Consider the following 26,918-nt stretch of genomic DNA (forward strand, 5'->3'; position numbering starts at 1 on the left):
TCAAAAGGAGTTATTCTTTATAAAATGTTAATACTAATTTAATCATGGTAACTCTCTGAATAGTTTTAGCATTTAAATCAACTTGGCAATGTCCGTGTATTTGGAACAAGATATTTATTTCACAGTCAAACCCATATAAACCTTAAATATTTGTATAACCTTCTTCTTCAATGGTCGGACTAACCTCACTCATGCACACGTAAATGTTTGATGCACTGAATGTCTGTGAATAAAAGTAATTACTGACAAGATTTGAATAAATAGGTCTATTATTCCTTTAGGTGTCTTATTTTGTATACAAGCATCTGTTAAATGTTTTTAAAAAAGCAGATATACACATAGTCTAAATGTTAAACGTGACATGCAATTCCTGAATGCCATTTTAAGCTTCGTCAAGGGCATTTCTTTGACATAATGTATACACTCTCAGAAAAAAAGGTACAAAAGCTCTCACTGGGGCGGTACCTTTTCAAAAGGTACACTTTTGTACCTAAAGGGTGCATATTGGTACCTTAATGGTACATATTAGCACCTAAAATGTACCATTAAGGTACCAATATGCACCCTTTAGGTACAAAAGTGTACCTTTTGAAAAGGTACAGTGACAGCTTTTGTACCTTTTTTTCGGAGAGTGTTGGAGCAATTATTGAGCAAAAGCTTTAGAAACGACACCAAATAAAAAGGAGCATAACACTGACATATCAGAGATGAATGTGTGCACACAGCTTAATTTCCCCTGAAGAACTGCAGCTCTTTCTGTGATTGAATGTTTGATGACTGTCATGTTCTTTGGCTGGACCATGGCCTTTAACATGAAGTCTCTCTCTCTCTTTCTCTGTGTGTGTGTCTCTCTCCCGGTCTCTTTCCTCCCCCACCACTGGCCCTCAGAGTATACAGTGAGTATGACAACTACTACTTTTATGTGTGAAAATGCTGTTGAACACACTAATTTGTTCTAAAAAAAATGGTTTTATGCATTTTATGATTAACAGTGTTGGGCATGTTACTTTAAAAAAGTAATTAGTTATAGTTACTAGTTACTTTTCACAAATAGTAACTAAATTAAATCATTATAAAAGTAAATAATTAATTAGTAACCCTCCTGAGGTTGACGAACTTAGTGGTAAAAAATTTATTTTAAACACCGTTCCTGAACATTATAACCTTAACGTTTATCTCTGCAGCTTACAGCTTGATTTATGTTGCTTTTGTAAGACTGTTTATCGCTCCTTAGGATGGTTTTGTAATCGATTACTGTTTGTATTACCTTAGTTTCCCCCCCAAATATCACTATTAAATGGTGGATAATCATAATAATTGCAAAGGCTTTGTTTGTGCGAAATCCGTTCTGGACAATCCACTTGTTCGTTAACATAGTCAGGGTCTGAATCGAGCTCGAATTAGTTGGATATTGGCACCATCCTTATTTCTATTTACTCTAGTTTACTCTAACCTATGTCAAATAACTTGGATGCACCCAATATTAAATGTGTTAAATTAATGAAATGGACACTTTGTAATAAATTATTATTATAAAATAATGTACACTAATCTACGCTATCGTAATATTGCTGTGGGACAATGTGAGAGACACCCAATAAAATTCAATATATTATTTTAAATATTATCATTAGATAATAGGTTTAGGTTTAGAAATTGTAATATTTCATATTGCACAGACCACAACTGGCCAACAAATACGTCGAAAAATGAAGTATGCTTAAATGTACCAAAAATGAATAAATAAAAATATTAGGGCTGTGCAGAAATTAATTGCGATTAATTGCATTCAAAATAAAAGTCTGTGTTTACATAATATATTTGTGTGTGCTGTATATAATTATTTTGTATATATAAATACCTATGCATGCATGTATATATTTAAGAATTATTTGCGCTTAAATTCTGTATATATATATATAAATACATAATCTATATTTTATAAATATAAATATTTTATATATGAATAACACATTTTCTTAAATATATACATGCATGTGTGTGTATTTATATATACAAAATAATTCTATACAGCACACACAAATATATGATGTAAACACAGACTTTTATTTTGGATGCGATTAATCGCAATTAATTTTTGCACAGCCCTAAAAAATATACATACACTCTTTGTAGTGAAAATTAAAGGCATCCCTGCAGGTTATTTTTTTAGATTATATTTGCAAATTATATTTAGTAAATTAATTAACTTTGCAGATGTTACCAATAGGCTACAGAGATTATACTAATGCTGAAATTTGTAATTTATTTATAAACAAACTATATAACGCTCGCGCAGTCGAGCACGCTCTCGGACACAAACGCGCATTGTCGAGTGCGCTCGCTGCGTTCGCTTCGCTTTAGTCCAGTTCGGCGCCTCATAAACACACACACACACACACACACCAGAGGAAAAACTTTGCAGGTCCAATGAGAGCCTACTCGGATGGAAACCGCTTCAGTGAGCTCAATTAGGCTATAGTAACGCCACATTTTATTGTCATTAACGGTAACGGCATTGTAACGGGGGAAACAGTAATTTGTTTGATTGATCGTTACTGAGGAAGATAACGCCACTAGTAACGCCGCTATTCCCATCACTGATGATTAATACGAGTACACTGTAAAAAAATATTGTTGGTTTAACTTAAAAAAGTAAGTAACCTGGGTTGCCTTAAAATTTTAAGTTGATTGAACTGTAAAAAGTGAGTTAATACAATGAAGGAAATTAATTTAACCATCAGAAACTCAAAATAATAAGTTATCTCAACTAAATAAATTATTTAAGTTGATTTGACAAAAGAAAAAAATGTTGTGATTACAAATCTTGAAAATATGTTTTTTTACAGTGTAAATGATGTTTGCGTCGAGCCAGATTCCATTGTGGTCGATGCCACAATCACTTCTATTTCCGGTTGTGTTTCAATCATCTTGTCTACGTAGGCAGCATACATAAATCTCGCTAGGTTTTGGAACAGAGGCTGATTCCACTTTGCCATCAACCATGTTGTTATGCTATCCCACAATGCACCTCTCTCGTTTTCTGTTGCTGTGCTGTAATATAATTAGAGTGTATTGGAAAACCTTGCAGACCAGGTGTCTTCAAGCTCCTTGGAGACCATATTAGGTTTCATGGAAAACCTTGTGCTTATTCGAAAGAGCAATATATACATTTTAACAACTCACGACTCCTCTGAGCCTTATGAATGTTTAAAGGTTTTGGGATCTTTGGGGTCAGTCACACAGAATGTTGTTTTTTTTTTTTTTTTTTTTTTTTTGGATTTAAAAAAAGCAGAGCAGTGAAATATGGAGCTAGGAATAATCTGAGAGAAAAAAAAAAGTTTGAAAGAAAAAGTTTTCATACCAATAGCAGAAAATAACAATATTTGAGACTAAAAAAGTTTTTAGAGAAAGTATTTTCTCATAGAACATAAAAATATATAAATTTGAATTTTTTAAAAATGATTTCTTAGAAAACAAAATCTCTCAAAATACTTAAATATATATTTTTTGCTTTCAAAAAATTTCTCTAAAAAATTGTTTCTCTCAAAATGCTTTTCTTTGCTCTCGATGCAATTTCTTGCTCTCGAGTCAGGATTTTGCTTTCTCTGTGAAAATTGTGTCATGGGCGGGGCCACGTTCCTATTGGCCGAGCATCGTCTTGTCGTGGGAGTTGAACAATAATACAATAATATCTTAGAAAAGACCTTAAGTAATATTGACAAACTATATATCATTTGAAAGCTTACAATGTCTAGTTTCCATATTTGGTGACTGATTTTCAAAATAATTTACGCAGGAGCCGTAATTTATCAATTTGCAATTTGCATTTTCAATGCCAAGAGTTCAAAAGATTGCATCCATTCAATTATTTTAGAAAAAAAGGTCTGAAAATGTTTTAAATATTATGAAAAAAAAGAATAAATTCACCATTTGTGTTTTGGCAATAAGCTATAACGCGCATGCATGTTCTTTGTATGTGATTCGTAGAGGTTGAATTCATATCAAAGTCTTCCAAACTTCCCATACTACTTCTGAATAAGATTTCTACTTCATGAATTGTGTGAAATTTGTGAAAATAATGGTTCAGATCACTCAAAACACATATGGAAATGGAGGCGCCCTTATATGGGCTGTAATGGAGTCTGGTTGTGCCCTAGTGAAAAAGTTTGGTACTGCGCTCAAACAAAATCTCACTGAAAGCTCATTTTTTGAGATATCAACCTAACATTTGAAACACAACTTGTTCAGATTTTTGGCTTTGATTTTTCTGCAGTTTTAGAGTAGCCCAGGTTTTGAAAATATATATTTTATTTAAAATATGAACTATTTTTTTTACATTGTACATTTCCATAAACTCAAACTTCTATAACTTTTTTTTCTGTTTCACTTTCTTAATTTATTTCACTTCGAGAAAAATCTGCCAAATGTCTTCTTTAAAACGAGACCAATCTTAAGTCTATGGGAGGGAAAGATGAAGGTTAAAATGTAAAATGAGCGTTCTGTGTGAACAACTCCATACACTTTCATAACATGTTTTGTAAAAAGGGCTTTTCCTTGTAGACCGAAGGAAAGCTGTTGCTACAATAATCCAATTGGTGTTTCCATCTCCATACACTCAAAAAATATAACACGACGGGCTGGTTTAAATGAGCGGTGGAGATGTGTGGAGGATTAAGGCTTAACTTAAAATGGATGACAGTCTGAATCTCGGAGTGTCTCCGCACGTTGCATCCGTACCTAGAGATGAATGAGGGAGCTCTTCATCAGAATACCATTATCATAATCAACCATATGCCAGGAACAACAGGATACAAACCGCTCAAATGAGAACAGTGGAAGTCCAGAAAGGCCCAAAGGATGTAAAAATGAGCACAAAATGGAAACAGACTACAGTCACTTTTTCCACATTAGCTTTGAAATGCACTCATTGGCTGTGATTATGGAGAGAGAAATACATTTACATTTTCCCCTCGACATCTTGGATGAGGTCTTGGATCTATGTCGCTGTGCTAACACCAAAGTTTTAATCTTTAATTTTATCCGTTGTTGCTAATTTAATAGAGTGCAACGGTAGAGAAGTACGGTTTCATTTTCGTCATAGAGATATTGATTTTTAGCAGTAACATAAACCTTTCGAGACAGACCAGCCGTGAGCTCAGAGGTTGTTAATTCATGGTATATGAAGCCATGAGTAAGCACAATTTTAACAATAAAACAAATGACACAATTCCCTGTGAAGAACTACACTACCCATAATCCTGTGGAGAGATTCACCAATAAAACAATTGACACAATTCCCAGTGAAGAACTACACTACCCATAATCCTGTGGAGAGATTCACCAAAAAAACAAGTGACACCAGTGTTGTAGTACTCGAGACTCGGACTCGTCTCGGACTCGGTCTCGAGACCATATTTTAATGGTGTTGGTCTTGTCATGGACTCGTGTGCATTTGGACTCGGAATTGACTCGTACTCGAACATTTTTTTTTTTTTAGGACTCGGACTTATTCCCGAGTCCACTCGAGTTCAATTAAAAATATTTTTCATGATTATTAATGTATGTTAATAAAATATTTCTTTAAATTGATTGACACGCCCAGTGATTGGTGATTTTCTAGTGCGCAACTGCACATGACAAATTGTAATAAAATTACTTTTAACACCACCTACTATGTGGCCGTTTTACCCTAAACTGATCATATTTTTTAAACTCTAAGTAAATTCAGTAAAAAAAAAAAAAAAAAAGGATTTCTCTAAGTAAATAAAAGTAAATTAGGTAATCAACCCTCACTGGACTCGGACTCGATCGTCTCTGGTCTCGGACTCGACTCTCTATGGACTCGGTCTTGACTCGGACTCGACTCTCTCTGGTCTCGGTGTCGACTCGGACTCGAGTGAGGTGGTCTCGACTACAACACTGAGTGACACAATTCCCAGTGAAGAACTACACTACCCATAATCCTGTGGAGAGATTCACCAATCAGAGAACTCACTGTATGTGATCAAGTTGTACACTTTACTTTGCAATAAACGGCTATAGTTCAGTAGTTCCTTCAGTTATGTCACTATATTTCCAAAACCTTTTTCTTTAGATCAAACTTTGTAATGTTTTATTTGAGCTGGTTGGTTTGGCTCATGTCTTTACTGGTGACAAGAGAAACTTTAATGGAGAATCGTTTCAAATCTCCTTGGGGAAAATAAATGGCGCAAAAATACTGCTGGCACCCAGGCTGCAGAAAACATGGCCAAAAAAAGACACTTGCTAGATATTCCCTTTACACTCGTTTCATTTTATCAGGATACATTCGGTGAACCATCATTATTAGAATCTCTATGATGTCTTTTAATGTAGTGCGTGCTGAGGATACAGTGGATTCAAGTATAAAACAGATCAAACTATTTAAAAATGCACTTTCAAATTTAGCTTTTTAAATACATTAAAAAGGACCAATTCTGCTTTTTTTTAACATGTTTAGTGTATAAAGTTGCTGTTTGGGTATGAAAAAGGTCTGCAAAGTCCCTCCAGCGGGAGTTATTCTCTATATCAGTGACACTGTTTCTGAACTCCCTGAAACTCCTCCATTGTAGTCTTGAACGAACACGTCACAAAGTAAAGGGGCGGAGCCTGGTTGAGTTAGTTAGTAGTGTGTTAAAACTGGTTATGTTAAGGTGCGGGACATTTCCCAAACACTCTGGAAGCAGTTGACCAATCACAACACACTGATCCAACCGACCAATTAGAGCACAGTGTTTTGAGAAGGAGGGGCTTCATAGAGACAGGAACTAAACAGAGCGTTACTGACAGACTGGGGGAAGAGGAGCTGCAACAATGGAGAATATGAGAAATATAATGTTTTATTGAACATTCAACCTTGAAAACCTGTTCTAGAACCCACATTTAATTAGTCAACACATTTAAAGATTGTTAAAATACTTGTCAAATTAAAGGAGTAGTTCACTTTAAAAAATATTTTTTTCTGATAATTTACTCACCCCCATGTCATCCAAGATGTCCACGTCTTTCTTTCTTTAGTCGAAAAGAAATCCAGGATTTTCTCCATATAATGGACTTCAATAGGAACCAAACGGTTCAAGGTCCAAATGAGAGTTTCAGTGCAGCTTCAAAGGGTTTCAAACGACACCAGGCGATGAATAAGGGTTTTATCTAGGACCCTTCGATTCATGACTCGAAAAAAGATTTGTTCATTTTGATGAATGAGTTTGAACAGGAGAGTCACAAACGCTCATCCCAGAACAGAGCAAGGCGACCATTTGAGCTTATAAAACTTCAACTTTTTTATTTATTTTTTAAATGAGCGATCGTTTCGCTTGATAAGACCCTTATTCATCGTCTGGAATCGTTTAAAGCCCTTTGAACCTGCACTGAAACTCTCATTTGGACCTTGAACCGTTTGATTCCCAATGAAGTCCATTATATTATATCTCTATCTAACACTGATGGATGCCACGACATTATAAAACTCCTCATATTTTAATAACAATTAAACCTATAAAATAATTAAATAAACGAAATTGTGTTACCCTTCGGAGCTTGTAAGGGTTCAGTTTGAGCAGATGTTTTACACCATCATCCCTGTCCTCGTCAGAGCTCATTTCAGTACATTTGAATATTCATCTGGCTCATATTCGCCATCTCAAAAATATCATTTCCAAAATCAATATTTTGATCGCTTTACAGTTTCTTCATCAGATCCACCATCAGGTGACCGTGACACTGATATTTGATAATGTTCAGTTCTTGCTCTACAGTAAATCATTTCAAGTTTTGCTGATGATACTTCCTATTCTTTTGTTTTCTGCCTGCGGTAACTATGAGTGAAACGTCACTTCATCGTTGTGTATCAGACATCGCCACCTTGAGAAATTGCACTTAAGTTATTATTGCGCAGAAATAAATATACTTACACTATTACATTCCTTGGGTCATTAGTGACCCTTTACACTTTTTACAAAAATGAAGAAAAAAACAGACACTCTTTATAATTTTTAGGGTTATTAACGGCGTTAACGCAAACCCATTTTAACGGCGATTATTTTTTAATCGCGCGATTAACAGTCTTTTTGTCCTAGCAAACTTTGTAGTTTTTTCACATGCTTTTGCAACAGGACGCGGCATGCGTCCTGATCCATTTCGGCATCTCGCGCTCGTCATCCACTCAAAGCCGGCTCACAAGCCGAAACGTGTGTTTGCAGCGTGCCTGTTGTTTTGTTTATGGTCTTGATCCGCTTGCGCTTTGGTCGAAGAAGCAAGAAAACGTCCTCGTGCGGCGCAAGTCATTGAAATCAATAGGTTTCAGGGCGCAGCGCGAGGATGTTTTGTTGGCACACACTCGTTTCGGCTTGCGAGCCGGCCAAATAGTAACGTTACTTTTGAATGGATGACGAGCGCGAGACGCCGAAATGGATGCCCTAAGATTCTGAATGTACAGTTTACTTTTAAAAAGTTGCCAAATTGTCCCATTGACAAGACCAAGTGATCTTGTGTTTTGTCGTTGTGAACTGAGCTATCGTCATCGCAGCACGGCCAGTCTGAAATACCACTTGATGATGGCCAAGCAAACACACACACACACACACACACACACACACAGATGATGCGAATTCTCCGCCCCCTCGCCAATATTAGGGCTTCGTCAGTATTTCTTTCACCCTTTTATTGATAGACAGTGTTACATTGTGTGAGATTATTTATAGGCTATATGTTAGTGTGAAATTGAACACTATTCCAATGTTATTTTCAATAATAATTTTTCCACTTTTCCATGTTGATAAGAGCATTAAAATGAGAAAAAAATAATGTGACAAAAAGAAATCAAGAGACATTTAGAATAGATAAAAATGTGCGATTAATCGCAAGTTAACTATGACATTAATGCGATTAATCGCGATTAAACATTTTAATCGTTTGACAGCACTAATAATTTTATTTTCTTATGTTGGTCGATTGAGAAATACTAAGAAGGTTGATGTCTAACTTTAAAGAATGAATGAGGGGGAGGGTAGTGAATGACGTAGGAATGCGTTTTAGGGTTAGTCGCGTGAAATGTAGCTAACTACTTTTTCAAAAGAGATACTTGAAATGATACGTACGGTATCTTGTAGTTCATGTTGCTTGTCCAGGAGCATTAGTATGTAGACAGTAGTAGGCGTGCTAGGCCGTAACTCTAACATTGCTTTGCGGGTTTACACCCAAAGGTCTTCAGGCGCTTCATCTCTTCTCCTCGACCGTTCGCCCTTCCCCCGCTGCAACAGCACTTCCTCAGCGTTACGTAACTCAGCCTCTATTGATCTCCATAGCGATTGCGGGAGCAATGCTTAATCTAATCAGGCAGCAGTGTGTTGGGTCTCAGAGGAGCTCGTGTGGGGAGGAGGAGGAGGACGGGGAGGCTGTAACTCCAGCGAGGCAGAAAAGAGCTCATCATTACAGCACAACGCCAGGCTCATAAAACACACTCGTACTGAAGCGTGCAGGAACCGTACACCAGATCTACTGAGAGAAAGCTTGCAAGCGTGTTCATGATCGTGGTTTTCTCGTGATCGATGTCGACTAACTAGAATTAACAGTTGCATGTCATTTTCCTGCTTAGATGTATTTATAAATTGTTTGTGTTTGTATTCCCGCCTACAGTGGAAATAAAGTATGCACACTTAAAGGGATAGTTCACCCAAAAAAAAGAATCGTTGTAAAGTAAACATACCCTAAAAATCACAAGAACACCAGCTGATTCAAAGACAATAAGTGAAGTTAGTGAAGAGAAACGCTTGTTTTGCGTTTTGAGTACAGGTGACACTTGATTTGACTCATCTAACTCGTTTTCTCTTCTTCAGTGCTCTTTCCTGCCAAAGTTCTCCATCCACGTTGAGACAAAGTATGAAGACAACAAAGGCATCAATGACAATGTATGTATACTGCATGTAGTGTGTATGTGTTTGTGTATGGTTTCATCTTTTCTGTTCAAATTTCATCTTTAAATCTTTTCTGTAGTGAGAACGGTTGATTGTTAAAGGTGTAGTTCACTTTTAAAAAAAACTTTTGCTGATAATTTACTCACCCCCATGTCATCCAAGATGTCCACGTCTTTCTTTCTTCAGTTGAAAAGAAATGAAGGTTTTTGATGAAAACATTCCAGGATTTTTCTCCATATAATGGACTTCAATGGGAACCAAACGGTTCAAGGTCCAAAAGAGAGTTTCAGTGCAAACTGCAAACTGTTCAAAGCGCTTTAAACGATTCCAGACGATGAATAAGGGTCTTATCAAGCGAAACGATCACTCATTTAAAAAATAAATAACAAAGTTGAAGTTTTATAAGCTCAAATGCTCGCCTTGCTCTGTTCTGCGATGCGCGTTCGTGACTCTCCTGTTCAAACTCGTTCATCAAAATGAACGAATCTTTTCCCGAGTCAATTCGTTGAATGAACCAAATGACACGAAAAAAGATTCGTTCATTTTGATAAACGAGTTTAAAACGAATATTCTGTCATCAGTTACTCACCATCTTAACAAATCACACAAATCTCTTATGCATATTCACACATTGTTTATACCTCTGCATAAAAGTTGATATTGTGGCTTTATTTGGACCAAATACAATGTTTGGATGAATATTTTTTGGCCCTTAGATTTCCACAAAATATACATGTACATGTTTTAGACCCCCTCTATCATTAATTGCTCTCAGAATGGTAAGAGAGTTTCAACCAGTATAGCAACAAGTTTTCATTGGTTAAACATTTGCAGAACCCACAGACAGATGTAAAGGGGGGCCAATAGTAACATTTTACGGAGATACAAGGTTTCCGCCCAACATCGACGATACTTTTCACTGTGTTGAAAAGAGCAGGTTGAACATCTGTCAAGAAACCCGTACAGGTTTTAAACACTTCTGTTACTGGAATACACACAAGCCAACAGTCACTGGTGATTTCAGATGGGATTTGTGTTCTGTGTGAGTTTTGGAAGAAATGCTGGCCTGCGAATCTGTTACTGTCCGTCCGACTGCACACACTCGCTTAGCTACACTTTCTCTTCGTTGTCTTCCTTTGCTCTTGGCATCGAGTGACACTTTTATCCGAGAGCTTTTAAATCGCTCACAGGTGGATAGTTCACCCTCTCCTGTGATCGGTGCGTTTGAAGATCTAACATTTGCAAATGATTAAATGTGCTGCCGACGGGGTTTTCTGTGTGTTTTACTGAGTGATGGGATGGCAAAACATTGTTCTCCAGTTTTGCACAACCGAGAATACAGCAAGTTCTGCACTGAAAAACAAATGAAAAGGAGACTAATGATCGAAAGCAGACGCAATGATTGGATGAGAGACGGCACTGTGAAGAGATAACACTCTTTCTCCGTCCGTGATGAGATCCCAACACTTCTTCAGTAACCGCGGCTGATGAGCAGGGATTTGATTGGCCTTTGCCATGGTGCTGAAATCAACACACGAGGGTCAAACCGATGCCGAATGACAATAACAATTTTTTATTTCAGCATCATTAATGAAAGCTATCCCCAGAGCATCCGTCTTTATCTGTGTTTCATGCCTCATTTCTCTGTATCTTGCACCATTAATCCTTCTACTTTAACAAGATGCCCGGTGTTCTGTCGATTTTTGCTGCCTTGTCGAAAAATGCTACCGTAGCGCGAATTGATCACAGAATGCCGATTAAAGTCGTATGAAATACAATTCTAATACAATTCTAAGTTATGAGTAGCTACTGTATACTGTAGACCAGTGTTGTAGTCGAGACCACCTCACTCGAGTCCGAGTCGACACCGAGACCAGAGAGTCGAGTCCGAGTCAAGATCGAGTCCATAGAGAGTCGAGTCGAGTCCGAGACCAGAGACGGTCGAGTCCGAGACCAGAGAGAGTCGAGTCCGAGTCGACACCGAGACCAGAGAGAGTCGAGTCCGAGTCAAGACCGAGTCCATAGAGAGTCGAGTCCGAGTCGAGTCCGAGACCAGAGACGGTCGAGTCCGAGTCGAGACCGAGACCAGAGAGAGTCGAGTCCGAGTCGAGTCCGAGACCAGAGACGGTCGAGTCCGAGTCGAGACCGAGACCAGAGAGAGTCGAGTCCGAGTCAAGACCGAGTCCATAGAGAGTCGAGTCCGAGACCAGAGACGGTCGAGTCCGAGACCAGAGAGAGTCGAGTCCGAGTCGAGACCGAGACCAGAGACGGTCGAGTCCGAGTCGAGTCCGAGACCAGAGAGAGTCGAGTCCGAGACCAGAGACGGTCGAGTCCGAGACCAGAGAGAGTCGAGTCCGAGTCGAGACCGAGACCAGAGACGGTCGAGTCCGAGTCGAGTCCGAGACCAGAGAGAGTCGAGTCCGAGTCGAGACCGAGACCAGAGAGAGTCGAGTCCGAGTCAAGACCGAGTCCATAGAGAGTCGAGTCCGAGTCGAGACCGAGACCAGAGACGGTCAAATCCGAGACCAGAGAGAGTCGAGTCCGAGTCGAGACCGAGACCAGAGACGGTCGAGTCCGAGTCGAGTCCGAGACCAGAGAGAGTCGAGTCCGAGTCGAGACCGAGACCAGAGAGAGTCGAGTCCGAGTCAAGACCGAGACCAGAGAGAGTCGAGTCCGAGTCGAGACCGAGACCAGAGAGAGTCGAGTCCGAGTCAAGACCGAGTCCATAGAGAGTCGAGTCCGAGTCGAGTCCGAGACCAGAGACGGTCGAGTCCGAGACCAGAGAGAGTCGAGTCCGAGTCGAGACCGAGACCAGAGACGGTCGAGTCCGAGTCGAGTCCGAGACCAGAGAGAGTCGAGTCCGAGTCGAGACCGAGACCAGAGAGAGTCGAGTCCGAGTCAAGACCAAGTCCATAGAGAGTCGAGTCCGAGTCGAGTCCGAGACCAGAGACGGTCGAGTCCGAGACCAGAGAGAGTCAAGTCCGAGTCAAGACCGAGACCAGAGAGAGTCGAGTCCGAGTCGAGACCGAGACCAGTGAAGGTTGATTACCTAATTTACTTTTATTTACTTAGAGAAATCCTTTTTTTTTACTGAATTTACTTAGAGTTTAAAAATATGATCAGTTTAGGGTAAAAAGGCCACATAGTAGGTGGTGTTAAAAGTAATTTTATTACAATGTTTCGTGCGGAGTTGCGCTCTAGAAAATCACCAATCACTGGGCGTGTCAATCAATTTAAAGAAATATTTTATTAACATATATTAATAATCATGAAAAATATTTTGAATTGAACTCGAGTGGACTCGGGAATAATTCCGAGTCCTAAAAAAAAAAAAATGTTCGAGTACGAGTCAATTCCGAGTCCAAATGGACACGAGTCCATGACAAGACCAGCACCATTAAAATATGGTCTCGAGTCCGAGACGAGTCCGAGTCTCGAGTACTACAACACTGCTGTAGACTACTGTTTTTATTTTTAAAACGGTGTGAAAAGTAAAAATTATCATAAAATATTCATCTTTGACTTGTCAAAGTACACCTTTTCTTATAGTAACTGAAACTTTCAGTTATTCTTTTTCAGCTGGCTGACCGTACAAATATTCATATGGTAGTAAGCATTTTTTAAAGGGAAATGATACATTATAACAGGAAAATGTACCTTTTGTAAAAAAAAAACAATAAAAAAAAACTGTGAGTCTGCACATGCGCATAACCGGTAAGTAGGAAATCTCGATGGGTAGCATGAATTGTCAGAACACCGGTTCCCGCTGTTTCTGAGGTGTGGGCAGTGTTAGAACGGCTCCATGTCACTAAAAGCCTTTCAGTTTCATCTGACCATCACAGATGGATCACCATTATGCATTTTGACCTGAGACTATTGTGCTTTTTTACATGAAGTAATTGCTTCTGTTGAGCCTCCTGTCCTGTGCAGGTGAAGAAAGGAACATTTATTGTTGCATTTTGATGAGATTCTGAATTTTTTTTCATTTATTTGGATTAATTTGCACCTGTATAGTATTGCGCACAATCAAAACCAGGAACAAAGTAAATAGAGTTTTAATATAATGCCGTGAGAGTTCTTGGGAAAGTTCACTTTCTACGTGAACTAGTTCAAAGTTCAGTTCACACATTTTAAAATGAACTAGTTCAGTTCATAGTTCATACTTCAAAAAATGAACTAGTTCATTCATAGTTCTTTTTTCCATATGTTGCGAGCTTTTTATTATTATTATTATTATTGCCACAGCCCATATACAACCACAGACAACTATTATTTTATCGACGGACAGTTTGCGCAGAAATGTACGATTTTTCTAATCCTCACCGGCCTCGTCATAAAACGCGTTTAAATGATCATACGACTCCTCGCTCGCTGCTTTGTCGACGGCGACTGCGGCACGGTGGCTGGTGTTGCCAGATTGGGTGTTTTTTCGTTACATTTTAAGTTTTTTTTACTTGTGTTTTAAGTAGGGATGTAACGATTCACTCAAATCACGACGCGATACGATTCACGATACCGGTTTCACGATACGATTTTTTTTAACAAATGAGATTTAAGACAAATTATAAATGAAAGTGTCTATTTTATTATTTCTCTGACGAAATGCTGCACATTTATGTTTCATTTTGAAATATATTTGTCAAATAATAAAACTACATTGAAAAAAATATTCCCTTCAAGGTTGTTTCTGTCTGTCTGGTCAAGAGGCTGGACACTGGTACCTTCACACACTCAGTAAAAGACTGTAAAATTAGTAGGCCTACCACATCGACAGGCGTTTTACATTGCAATAAAGGAAAGATATTTTTTCATAACTTGTATCACTAGAAAGAGTTAAAAAAACAGAACATATGCCATAACCATCAACAAATTATTTAAAAAATAAATAAATCCATGTACACATTTAGAGAAAGAGATTTACCCATTGTTGCCATGGAAACACTGACGCACCTTGTGATCTCCGTAGCTTTCACACACTTGTCGTATTAATGACTTTTATGTGAAAACGGAGGTGATGGTGATTATTATTAGTCTACGAAGAGTCAAAATGCCGCCACAGCTCCGATTTGAATGAGTCAACATCTACGCTGTTTGACAGCGCGTGCACAAAGTCCATGGCCCACACGCGGCGCGAGCGGAGCAAACCAAGCGTTTTCAGTTCATTAACCCTTATGCTGCATTAGGGACATTTTTGGTCTTTTGCAGTTTAATTTCTTTGACCATTTTGGCTGTTTTAATGCAAATGGTATGAAATTTGGCAAAATTGTGACTTTTTGGATACATGTAAAAAATGTGATCCCATTTTGCAAAATATGTATAACACACACTGTGTAGATCAAATAGTAACACTCAGCACCATAAAGACCAAAAATGGCCCATTGAAACCCAAACGTTGTTTAAATCGGAGGCTGTCAGTAATACATGAAACATGATTTTTGCACAAACATCCTTTCATTTTGAAGCAAAAGCATTATATTTGCATCATATAGTGTATTCCACCAGATGACGTCACTACACATTTATTCCCTATGGGTGGAAATGCACCTTATTTTAGGCAATAGGCAATGTTTAATAGGTGGCCATTTTTGGTCTCTAACGCGCTAAGTGGGATTTTTTGCAAAGTGGGACTGTGATAATCCAAATCTAAAGTTTTCTCTTTGCATTTAGTTTATTGAAAATAATTGAATTGTTGTGTTTTTTCCTCTTATACAAATCGATGGTTTCGCAAACAAAACTGGTAATTAAAGGGTTAAAATCCTGAAATTGAATACATTTTTGGTAGTTATGATGAGGACTGATGCTGGTTAAAAGATTTAACTTGGTAAAAGTGGAAAATAATAATAATATATAATATTTTAGGCAATGTTTAATATGTGGCCATTTTTGGTCCTTAATGCACTCAACGGTGTTAAAAATCTAATGCAGCACAAGGGTTAATATGAGTGCTGCTCACGCAAGCTCAACTTCCTTAGGAATGAAGTGAAAACACTCGCTAGGTTCGCGCCAGTGTGTGCTCGCTGCTATTGTGCCTATAAAGCGAGGTTCCTAGCCTCACGTCCCAGATAGCAAACTGACATTGAATCAACGTGGAAATATGACATCGAAACAACGTTGATCTGACATTGTTTTGCTCATCGAATTAACGTTGAACCAACGTCAGACGCGTCATTCATCAAAACTAACGGAAAATCAACTTGAAATCAACGCGTTGTTTCAACGTTATGAAAGCAAACCAATTTTCGATTTTCATTTAGCTTTGAAGAATGCCGCGTCTGACGTTGGTTTAACGTTAATTCGATGAGCAAAATCAACGTTGTTTCAATGTCATGAGAGACGTCGTTTCCACGTTGATTCAATGTCAGTTTGCTGTCTGGGGTAGGCTATCACAGTAAAATGTGAATCGCGATTCGTATAACATTTCAACTTGAATCGTCACACATTTTTATCGATTTTCAACCGGTTGCGAGTCAATTGTTACATCCCTAGTTTTAAGCCAAGTTCACACTAAGCTACATGATTTAAGCCCGATTTGCAAATAGTTGAGCTCGCCGACAGGTCAGAGTGTTATCGCGTGCAAATCGCGGGGGATTAGCGGACGATGAACGCTTGCCAATCTGTTAGTATTAAAGAGCCAACAACGCATCAAAGATGTGTCGCAAAGCTCAGAAAAATATCTAGCATGCTAGATATCCAGAGCCGTCGCACGACTCAACCTCAGTGATGTCATGAGCTACAGCCAATCAGAGCAAGGCATGGGTTGAGGTCACCGGGTAAATCTTATTTATTTATTTTTTTTGCATTTTTTTTTTCTCAGAGCAAATCATTGCGTAAACCGTTTGAAGCGCTAGTTTCTGTCTGACGTCCATATTCGCGTGTTGAGTTCTCCTGTTCTTTGCTGAGTTTTGACGCACGTGCTGTTTCAGCTCGTTTTATTTCGTGACAAAACGTGGTTTGTAGACGAGGTAGAATAGTTGGGTGACAGAGTTGTTGTCAACTACATTTTTAATGATTACAGTAGTTAAAACAGCTGAACTTCAACCTTTTAGCTGTAAAATGCCACATGCAGTAGCTAATATTAAGAAATATGTTGTGCTTTTAAAAATGTTGGTAATGTTACAGTTAATGCTTAAAAACTTTGAAGATTTTGAATACAGAGGTTACATTTGTAATGGTGTAGCCTATGTTCATTTGGATGTGGTATTATTTTTTGTGCAGTAACTTAGATTAATTATTGCATAAATTAAGATTATTAAGTAATACATTCATTCTAAGACAGCATGGAATTGATTGTATAATATGCGGTTAGCTATAATTTGGATGGTATAGTATCATAAGCCACAGTTAAAGGAGTAGTTCACTTTTAATAAACAGTTTTGCTGATAATTTACTCACCCCCGTGTCATCCAAGATGTCCATGTCTTTCTTTCTTCAGTCGAAAAGAAATTAAGGTTTTTGATGAAAACATTCCAGGATTTTTCTCCATATAATGGACTTCAATGGGAACCAAACGGTTCAAGGTCCAAATGAGAGTTTCATGAGGGCTTTAAACGACACCAGACGATGAATAAGGGTCTTATCTAGGACTCTTCGAGTCATGACTTGAAAAAAGATTCGTTCATTTTGATGAACGAGTTTAAACAGGAGAGTCACGAACAGAGCAAGGCGAACACATTTTTTTATTTATTTATTAAATGAGCGATCGTTTCGCTTGATAAGACCCTTATTCATCGTCTGGAATCGTTTAAAGCCCTTTGAACAGTTTGCACTGAAACTGTCTTTTGGACCTTGAACCATTTGGTTCCCATTGAAGTCCATTATATGTAGAAAATCCAGGAATGTTTTCATCAAAAACCTTAATTTCTTTTCGACTGAAGAAAGAAAGACATGGACATCTTGGATGACATGGGGGCGAGTAAATTATCAGCAAAAGTTTTTTTTAAAAGTGAACTACTCCTTTAAAGTCTTGTAACACTCATGCCAGAAAGACGGCAGGCGTTATTGATGTTGTTGTCGAGTTTCTGCACGCCGATTGCTTTGGGCCGGGCCAAGTCAAAGTCCAGGGCCGTTTTTTAGTCCCAGTCCGTCCCAGGTGTGGACTTGGTGTAAGTTCGACCACAACAGACTCCATAAATCATTTCTTTATGGACCTTGCTTTTTCTTAACCGACCATGGTCATGAGGCAGTCTTCAGTGAGGAGATTTTGATTTGTCTCTTGTCGTTTTGCACCTGCAGAACTCTAAGCGGAGAAAACTCAAATTGATCTGTATTCCGCCTCTTCATTGGCGTGAGAGGCTATTTCTGATTTCCCCCCCCCGTACATTTGAGCCATGTTGGCTTCTTTGAAGTTTAAAGCGTGCACTCCAGCATGCATTAGTCTTTGTTGAAGCAGGGGTCTACTTTAATGTTGCTTATCGCGACCATTGGGAAGTCTTTTAGAGTTAGTTGTAGATTCGGCTTCGATAAACAAGCTTGTCCGAGTTTCGTGCTCATAAATTAAGGTTGCTGCTATTTATTAGAGCCATCATTCAAGTCCTTTTCAAATTTCCCCATCTCTCTTGATACGGTCCACCATTACTTGTTTTTGTAAAATACTCAGCTACTCTGTCATGTCACCCCTTCTTTTATTCTTTATTTTTGTTTTTGTTTTCAATTTCGGGACATCATTGCTTTCTCTCACGGTTAGTGCACTTTGCTTGTGTCTACATTTTAAAATAAAGAGGTTTTATACATTTCTCTCCATGTCATCCCTGAAGCTTATGTCACTTGGATATGAAAGGAATAAGAATTACAATGTAATTGGCATAGCCACACAAGAGACAGACAACAGGAGAGCCGTTCTCTCACCTGAACGCACCTGATCCTTTGAAGCGAAGCGCTCTCGCCCATTAGAGTCTTTGTTCGACTGGTGCTCTGGGATGAGTGGCAGCCCATGCTGTGAATGCACTCGCTGACAGCGGCTCGCGTGCAGACCGAGAGCTCCTTCCTGTGGACGGCTTCGAGTCTGCAGCTGTCCAGTCTGAAGTGTTGGAGTCTGCTGAGGATTCTTGGGTCTCTCCACAACACAGAGACTTATAGTTATATATCCTGGGGACAAACGGACAAGCTGGTTTTCGCACTGCAGCAAAGCAACCGGACGTCTTTCACTGTCCGTAAGAATCAAAGACTTGTGATGTGGCAGAGTTGAGCATACACCATTGCTTTTAAAATCTTAATACATTTTAAAACGACACACATCGGATCATTTCCATTATAATGACCAACGCAATCTAGCAGGTAGCGTCTGGTTTAAGACGTGCTTTTTTGGGGCGGTAAATAATGGAGCAAACACCAGTACATTGACAAGCAAACCTTAAAGGAGTAGTTCACTTTTAATAAACACTTTTGCTGATAATTTACTCACCCCCGTGTCATCCAAGATGTCCATGTCTTTCTTTCTTCAGTTGAAAAGAAATGAAGGTTTTTGATGAAAACATTCCAGGATTTTTCTCCATATAATGGACTTCAATGGGAACCAAACGGTTCAAGGTCCAAAAGACAGTAGTTTCAATGCAAACTGTTCAAAGGGCTTTAAACGATTCCAGACGATGAATAAGGGTCTTATCAAGCGAAACGATCGCTCATTTAAAAATATATAACAAAGTTTAAGTTTTATAAGCTCAAATGGTCGCCTTGCTCTGTTGTGACGCGCGTTCGTGACTCTCCTGTACGAACTCGTTTATCAAAATGAATGAATCTTTTTTTGTGTCATTTCGTTGTTTCAACGAACGAATTGACTCGGGAAAATATTCGTTCATTTTGATAAACGAGTTCGAACAGGAGAGTCACGAACGCGCATCACAGAACAGAGCAAGGCGAGCATTTGAGCTTATAAAATGACGTAAGTGAACTACTCCTTTAAGCCTAGTTTACAATACACGATTTTAAGCCCGATTTGCAAATCGTCGAGGTCGCCGACAGGTTAGGGTGTTATCGCAAGCAAATCGCGGGGATTAGCGGGCGATGAGCTCTTTCCAATCTGTTAGTATTAAAGAGCCAACAACGCATCAAAGACGCGTCGCCGTGCCCAGAAAAAATTTAACATGCTAGTTATCCAGAGCTGTCGCACAACTCAACCTCAGTGATGTCATGAGCTACAGCCAATCAGAGTAAGGCATGGGTTGAGGTCACCGGGTAAATCTTATTTTTTCTCTTTTTTTTTTGCATAGCAAATCATCGCGCAAACAGTTTGCAGCGCTAGTTTCTGTCTGACGTTCATATTTGCGTGTTGTGTTCTTCGTCTTCTTCGCTGGGTATTGGCGCACGTGCTGTTTCGCGTCATTTCCGGTCGTTTTATCGCGTGATTTTTCGTGACAAAGCGTGGTTTGTAGACGAGATAGAATGTAGTGCGTTACCTCCTGTTGTGGATCAATCGCGTTGTGTCGTGTGGTGTGAACAGCTCAACAACTTGAACACGCCTGATTTCACAGAGTTCAGCCCGACGTTTTAAAATCATGTAGCGTGAACTAGGCTTTAGTAAATCTGGCCCTAGACGTCATATTATTTAACTGTATTATACGCTAAATCACTGAGGATATCATCACACACATTACCAGGCTAGGAATTTCTGAAAACCGCAAACCCAATCAGAAATAGGCACCTCGCATGATAAATAAAAACAGTATGTGCTCTAAAATCACGTTTGGATATCCTCCAAATGCATGCAAATGGATCTGCTCATCCCAAAATCTGCAGACTCCCTCTGACTTTTGGCATGTAAGCGTCCACTCCTCCAGACTGTAGATCAGGGACAAATCTGGCCCAAAGTGTAGTGTATTCCAGTCTTGATGCTCAGTATGCTAATGTGTGGTGATGCATAGATACTGAACTAAGCAGGGTTGAGCCAGGTCATATAAATGCTATTAACTATTATTATTATTGTTATGATTGACACTAATAGTATTAGTATGGGAACTTCTTAACCTGACTTTCTTTCTTGGGAGACATGTGGAATAACCGTATCCCTTAATTTCTTCATGTCTTAAAATATCTTGAATGTAACTCGACACCCTTGCCTCATTTATTATTCGCGGTTCTATGAATATGCAAATGAGCCCCGCCTCCTAAACGTACTGAGGTAAACGCTGCACACTGGTCTTTACAACGTCGGACAAACAACGGTAATTAATATGATTAGCCTGTTGCTTGACTGTGTTATCAAACAGCTAATAATCTGTTGCTAATGTTAATGTCTGATTGATTGGTTACAAGGTCGTGTGTGTGACGTCAGAAACACCAGCCATTTCAAACCGTGTGTTTGAGACTGTCTTTGGTTCACTGCAGTTTTAAGGAGGAAATACTCAGCAATGCTGTCGACTTACTGTATGAATTTACTCATGGTTTGCCTTAAAGCATATTAGAAACACCACATAGACACAAACAACAATAAAAGCTGGATTTATACCACTGTAAATGTTTTATTTGCAACATGCATCAGACTCCCGGACTGTGGGTGAGACGTCTGAGACTGACTAGCAACCAATAATACAGCAACTTTCCGACCTTCGGTTAATCTGTTCATCTATAACACGTGAATGCTATGAGCCACAACGACAAGATGTTTTATTGCTTGTTTGGTTTCTAATTTCGCTCACAGTGAAATGTCATCCGTTCCTGTATTTCACACACAAATATTGTTATGAGTGCTGCATCTGACATCATAGTTGCTTTCAGTGTGGACAGATGAAGGAAACTTAATCTGGTTACCCCTTTCATTGTGCTCTAGATCTTTGATGCGGAGCTCAGAGAGGAAGAAACGGAGGTGTGTTTTATTGACATCGCCTACGATGAGATACCAGAGCGCTACTACAAGGAGTCTGAGGTGAGATATTTCTTTAAAGGGATAGTTCATTTTGAAATTAATTTTTGGTATGTTTTATCTTACCTCAAGGGCATCCAAGATGTAGGTGTCTTTGTTTCCACAGTAGTTTCAATTTTGATATTTTTAGGTCAAACTGTTCTTGTCTGTCAGTCATATAATGAAGGTCTATGGTCACCACCTCAAAGAGCATGCACAGAGAAGTCCAAATTAAACATGATTTAATGACTCGTAAATGTAAGTACACATTGATGGCCTAAGACACGAAACGAGCGGTTTGTGTGAGAAAACGAACAGTATTTATATTGTTTTTACTTCTTGTAAGCACAGCCACGTACAACTGATCTGAGGGCGCGGGCGCTTCGGTCTGCACAAGCGCCGGAAGTGATCTCTTGCACGTGTACATCACTCAGAGATTTCGGAAGTTTTACCTTTCACTGTGAAGATCCAAACATCGAAATTGTCTTCCATTGCGATTTCCTGTACATCTAAATATATTTAAGGTAAAACTTCCGAAATCTCAATGTTTACACGAGGTAAAAACAATATAAATACTGTTCGTTTTCTCACACAAACCGCTCGTTTCGTGTCTTAGGCCATCAATGTGTACTTACATTTACGAGTCATTAAATCATGTTTAATTTGGACTTCTCTGTGCATGCTCTTTGAGGTGGTGACCATAGACCTCCATTATATGACTGATAGACACGAACGGTTTGACCTAAAAATATCAAAATTGAAACTACTGTGGAAACAAAGACACCTACATCTTGGATGCCCTTGAGGTAAGATAAAACATACCAAACATTAATTGCAAAATGAACTATCCCTTTAATAATACGCATAAATGTAAAATAATTAAAGAAGATTTATAAGCAATACAAACATACAATGTACATATTTACCTCTAAAGTACAGTATGCGCTCATATTCACCTCCATATTTCATATTCACATCCAATATTTTCCTCACTGACCTTTCATTTATGATTTATTCATTTGAGCTCGGTTGATATGGTATTTAGTGCTGATGGGATTTTGTTTTGAAGAAACAGGGGAGTGCTTCTCCCACATGGAAGAAAACAAAGGAGTATGGGTTATTTTTAAGCCAATCCTGAATTATTAAAGAGGCCCTGTTGAGATCTCTACTGGATACACCTCTCCACTGTACCGCTGCAGTAATTCACTTTCACAATCTGTCCCTCTCCTCCTGCAGAGGTAAGCTTAGACAGATGCGGTGTTATCTTTCTCTGGCAGGAGCTTGCTGCTATCTGAGGATCCAGGCCAGCGGCGCTTCTGTGTGAGGAGTAAAAAAAAGCAGTGGAATTAGATGTGGAAGGGGAAAGAACTGGGACTGACGAGTGTGATCAATCTAGTCCTCATTTAGACAATCACTTGTGTCACGGAAAACAACCTATGTCCTGATGTGGCACTGTGCAAAAAAAAAAAGATTTGAATGGAATATGACGAGAAAAAAAAATAACATTGCAAAATATCAACAGCGCACTAAAAAAGCTTTAGATAATTGTCATAAATTAGTTTTTAACGGAGTGTGACTAAAGGTGTATTTTAGGGGGATAATAAATGCCCCCCACCATGATTCTCCCAGCAGTCCTGCAGAGATCTCAACAGTCCTGTGTTGCTGAACAGCCTTTTTTGTGGATCTGAGTAAAAGACAGCAAAGCTCCCACTCTGGGGAAGTTCCAGCTGGCTTTTTTTGTGCCCTTCAAGGACACTGCGGGAAGGGGACATTAGTTGTTGGGTTGTTCCAAACAAATGTGGGCAACCGCATCCTTTCACAAAGGTCCTGTTCCCTCCTCTGTATGCCCAAAGTATACTTCGTTTTTTTTTTAAACGTAGGCTACGTTATGCGTATAGTGCAAGTGATGCACATTTCACCAACCGCATGTGTATGTAAATATGTATGAAATAGTTTATATCTCACAATTCTGACTTCATAACACCCAATTGTGAGTTTGTCATCTTTTCTCAGAATTGTGAGAAGGAAAAAAGCTTTATATCTCAGAATTGCGAATTTATATCTCACAATTCTGACTTTCTAACAGGCAATTGCGTGTTAAAAACTCAGAATTGTGATAAAGTTGCTATTGCGTGTTACAAAGTCCGAATTGTGATATAAAGTTGCTATTGCGTGTTAAAGTCGGAATTGTGATATAAAGTTGCTATTGTGTGTTACAAAGTCGGAATTGTGATATAAAGTTGCTATTGTGTGTTACAAAGTCGGAATTGTGATATAAAGTTGCTATTGTGTGTTACAAAGTCGGAATTGTGATATAAAGTTGCTATTGTGTGTTACAAAGTCGGAATTGTGATATAAAGTTGCTATTGTGTGTTACAAAGTCGGAATTGTGATATAAAGTTGCTATTGTGTGTTACAAAGTCGGAATTGTGATATGAAGTTGCTATTGTGTGTTACAAAGTCGGAATTGTGATATAAAGTTGCTATTGCATGTTATAAAGTCAGAACTGTGATATAAAGTTGCTATTGTGTGTTACAAAGTCGGAATTGTGCTATAAAGTTGTTATTACGTTGTTATAAATCAGAATTGTGATATAAAGTTCCTATTGCATGTTAAAGTCCGAATTGTGATATAAAGTTGCTATTGCGTGTTAAGTCAGAATTGTGATATAAAGTTGCTATTGTGTGTTACAAAGTCGGAATTGTGATATAAAGTTGTTATTGCGTGTTAAGTCAGATTTGTGATATAAAGTTGCTATTGCATGTTATAAAGTCAGATTTGTGATAAAGTAGCGGTCCCACTTTATATTAAGTGGCTTTAAGTACTATGTAATTACATAGAAATTAATAATTTGATACAATGGACTTATTGTGTACATACATGTTTTTACATTGTACTTACATTTTAAAATTCCAGCATGTAATTACAGCTATAACTACTTTATGTAATTACATGTGTAATTACACAGTTGACCCTCCCCTCACACCTTAACCTACCCTTAAACAGACCCATACCCCCACACATGTCCCTAACCTTACCCGTATCACACCTCAATATCAGCAAAAGTGTTTTACAACACAACAGGAACACAATAATACATTGTACTTATTGTTCAATGTAAGTACATAGTACTTAAAGCCACTTAATATAAAGTGGGACCAAAGTAGCTATTGTGTTTTAAAGTCAGAATCGTGATATAAAGTTGCTATTGCGTGTCATAAAGTCAGAATTGTGATATTAAGTTGCTATTACGTTGTTATAAATCAGAATTGTGATATAAAGTTCCTATTGTGTGTTAAAAAGTTGGAATTGTGATATAAAGTTGCTATTGCGTGTTACAAAGTCAGAATTGTGATATAAAGTTGCTATTGTGTGTTAAAAAGTCGGAATTGTAATATAAAGTTGCTATTGCGTGTTATAAAGTCAGAATTGTGATATAAAGTTGCTATTGTGTGTTACAAAGTCACAATTGTGATATAAAGTTGTTATTGCGTGTTAAGTCAGAATTGTGAGACATAAACTCGAAATCGTGAGAAAAAGTCAGAATTGTGAGATGAAAAGTTGCTGTATTCTGTGGCGGAAACCATCTTCCATACTAATTAGTTTGTCCACAAGGTGGCAACCTTAACCCGGCCCGTTGTTTCACAGTCGAAAAAGAAACAGAAAATAGCAACAAACTACTGGAAAATGCAACGCCAATGTTGACCTGCTGCGTTTGTGTGAGGGGCTTAAGTCATACCCACAACCTTACTGTAAACGAGTAGAAAGACATTTATCAGTCATAACTTCTGGAGAGAAGTAGTGCAGACACTGAACAGGAATGAAACTGTCTAGTGCTATCGAAAGGAGTTTACTGTGAAAGGCTACACATTTGGCTATACGCATACACTAGCATTCACATCCAAACTGAAGTATACTTGAGGCTAACGTGCATTATTCATGGTCAGTTAAAGGAATTATTTTAGCCGTTTATGCTGGGGCAATCGTTTTTGACTGTTTTATTGATTGTTCCACATTAGTCACATGACATTAACAGCTCAGTTCATAGTGGCAAAAACAATTGTGTCCAATGAGCAAAGATGAAATAATATTTCAAAACTGCCATTGTGCAAGATTGAAAAATTTTGTTGGTCTTGGCAGGGTTGGTAGGATGATCAACAGCTCGGTTTTCAACGAGTTAATTTATTCAGGCAGAAATGTTTGCCAAAAATGCAACAATGCCAGATAATAATTGGTTATCAAAGGGTGAAAGGAAAATAAATTATTTGATTATCATGTGCATAAGAATGATAGGGAAAGCTCTGAGAGGTGATCATTTTGCAAATTGATTTGGTGAAAAGGGGGAGTATAAATGGGCCATGTACTGACACAACTAGTTGGTGTGTAGAGTACTCGCGTCAAGTGCTCTGCCCTCTAGAGTGGGTAGAGCAAAGCAATGTTCACTTTTAAATGGAGTTCGCTCTCTAATTCTGTGCATGTTTACAGAGATGCTTTCAGGTGTAACATCAGCTAGAAATGGATGGCAGATACAGGCATTAAACGCAATAATTCTTGGTAGAATTTTTTTTTAAATACAGAAAGAAACTAATACAATGACATCTTTGCAGTAAAACGACATCTAAAAGCAGTAATTTAAGTGTATAATGGGATATCCAATTGTCAGAGCCTTGGTTTGGTTTTTTGCATTAGTCATTTCCCGATCTGGGTCCCACCTTTTCTTTCCATCATCTCCGGTCTCCTTGTGTTACATTCAGATGTTACATTCTAGTATATTGTATTTAAAATTGGCTCTGTGACCATTTTCAATTTGAATTTCCACTTCAGGACCCAAGACACTTTAAATCCGAGAAGACAGCCCGGGGCTCGCTGCAGGAGGGATGGCGAGACACGCAGGACCCCGTCATGTGCTCCTATAAGCTAGTGACCGTGAAGTTCGAGGTGTGGGGACTTCAGACCCGTGTGGAACAGTTTGTGCACAAGGTCACTTCCTCCCTTCCACATGCATTTCCCAGACGAGCCCCCAAATATCCCAACCTTGCAGTTGCTCTCACTGCAGATCCCTCGGATCTATAGATAGACCTGTCCATCTGGCTGTGCTTACCATAATATTGCATGGGCAAATTCCTGAATCATCATCTTTTTCGCTGTTTTG

General features: G+C 38.6%; 1 protein-coding gene across 1 annotated transcript in view; it reads left to right on the forward strand.

The window, feature by feature from the left end:
- Positions 1 to 26,918, forward strand: part of pitpnc1a (phosphatidylinositol transfer protein cytoplasmic 1a) — a 116,211-nt gene that overhangs the window by 84,517 nt on the left and 4,776 nt on the right. The window contains exons 4-7 of the mRNA XM_039686900.2: positions 889 to 896; positions 9,855 to 9,926; positions 21,694 to 21,789; positions 26,591 to 26,746. Of these exons, the coding sequence (XP_039542834.1) occupies positions 889 to 896; positions 9,855 to 9,926; positions 21,694 to 21,789; positions 26,591 to 26,746 (332 nt within the window). The remainder of the gene's footprint in view (positions 1 to 888; positions 897 to 9,854; positions 9,927 to 21,693; positions 21,790 to 26,590; positions 26,747 to 26,918) is intronic.

Source organism: Pimephales promelas, chromosome 3 (assembly GCF_988280905.1).
Source record: "Pimephales promelas chromosome 3, fPimPro1.hap1.1, whole genome shotgun sequence".
Classification (NCBI taxonomy): Eukaryota; Metazoa; Chordata; class Actinopteri; order Cypriniformes; family Leuciscidae; genus Pimephales; species Pimephales promelas.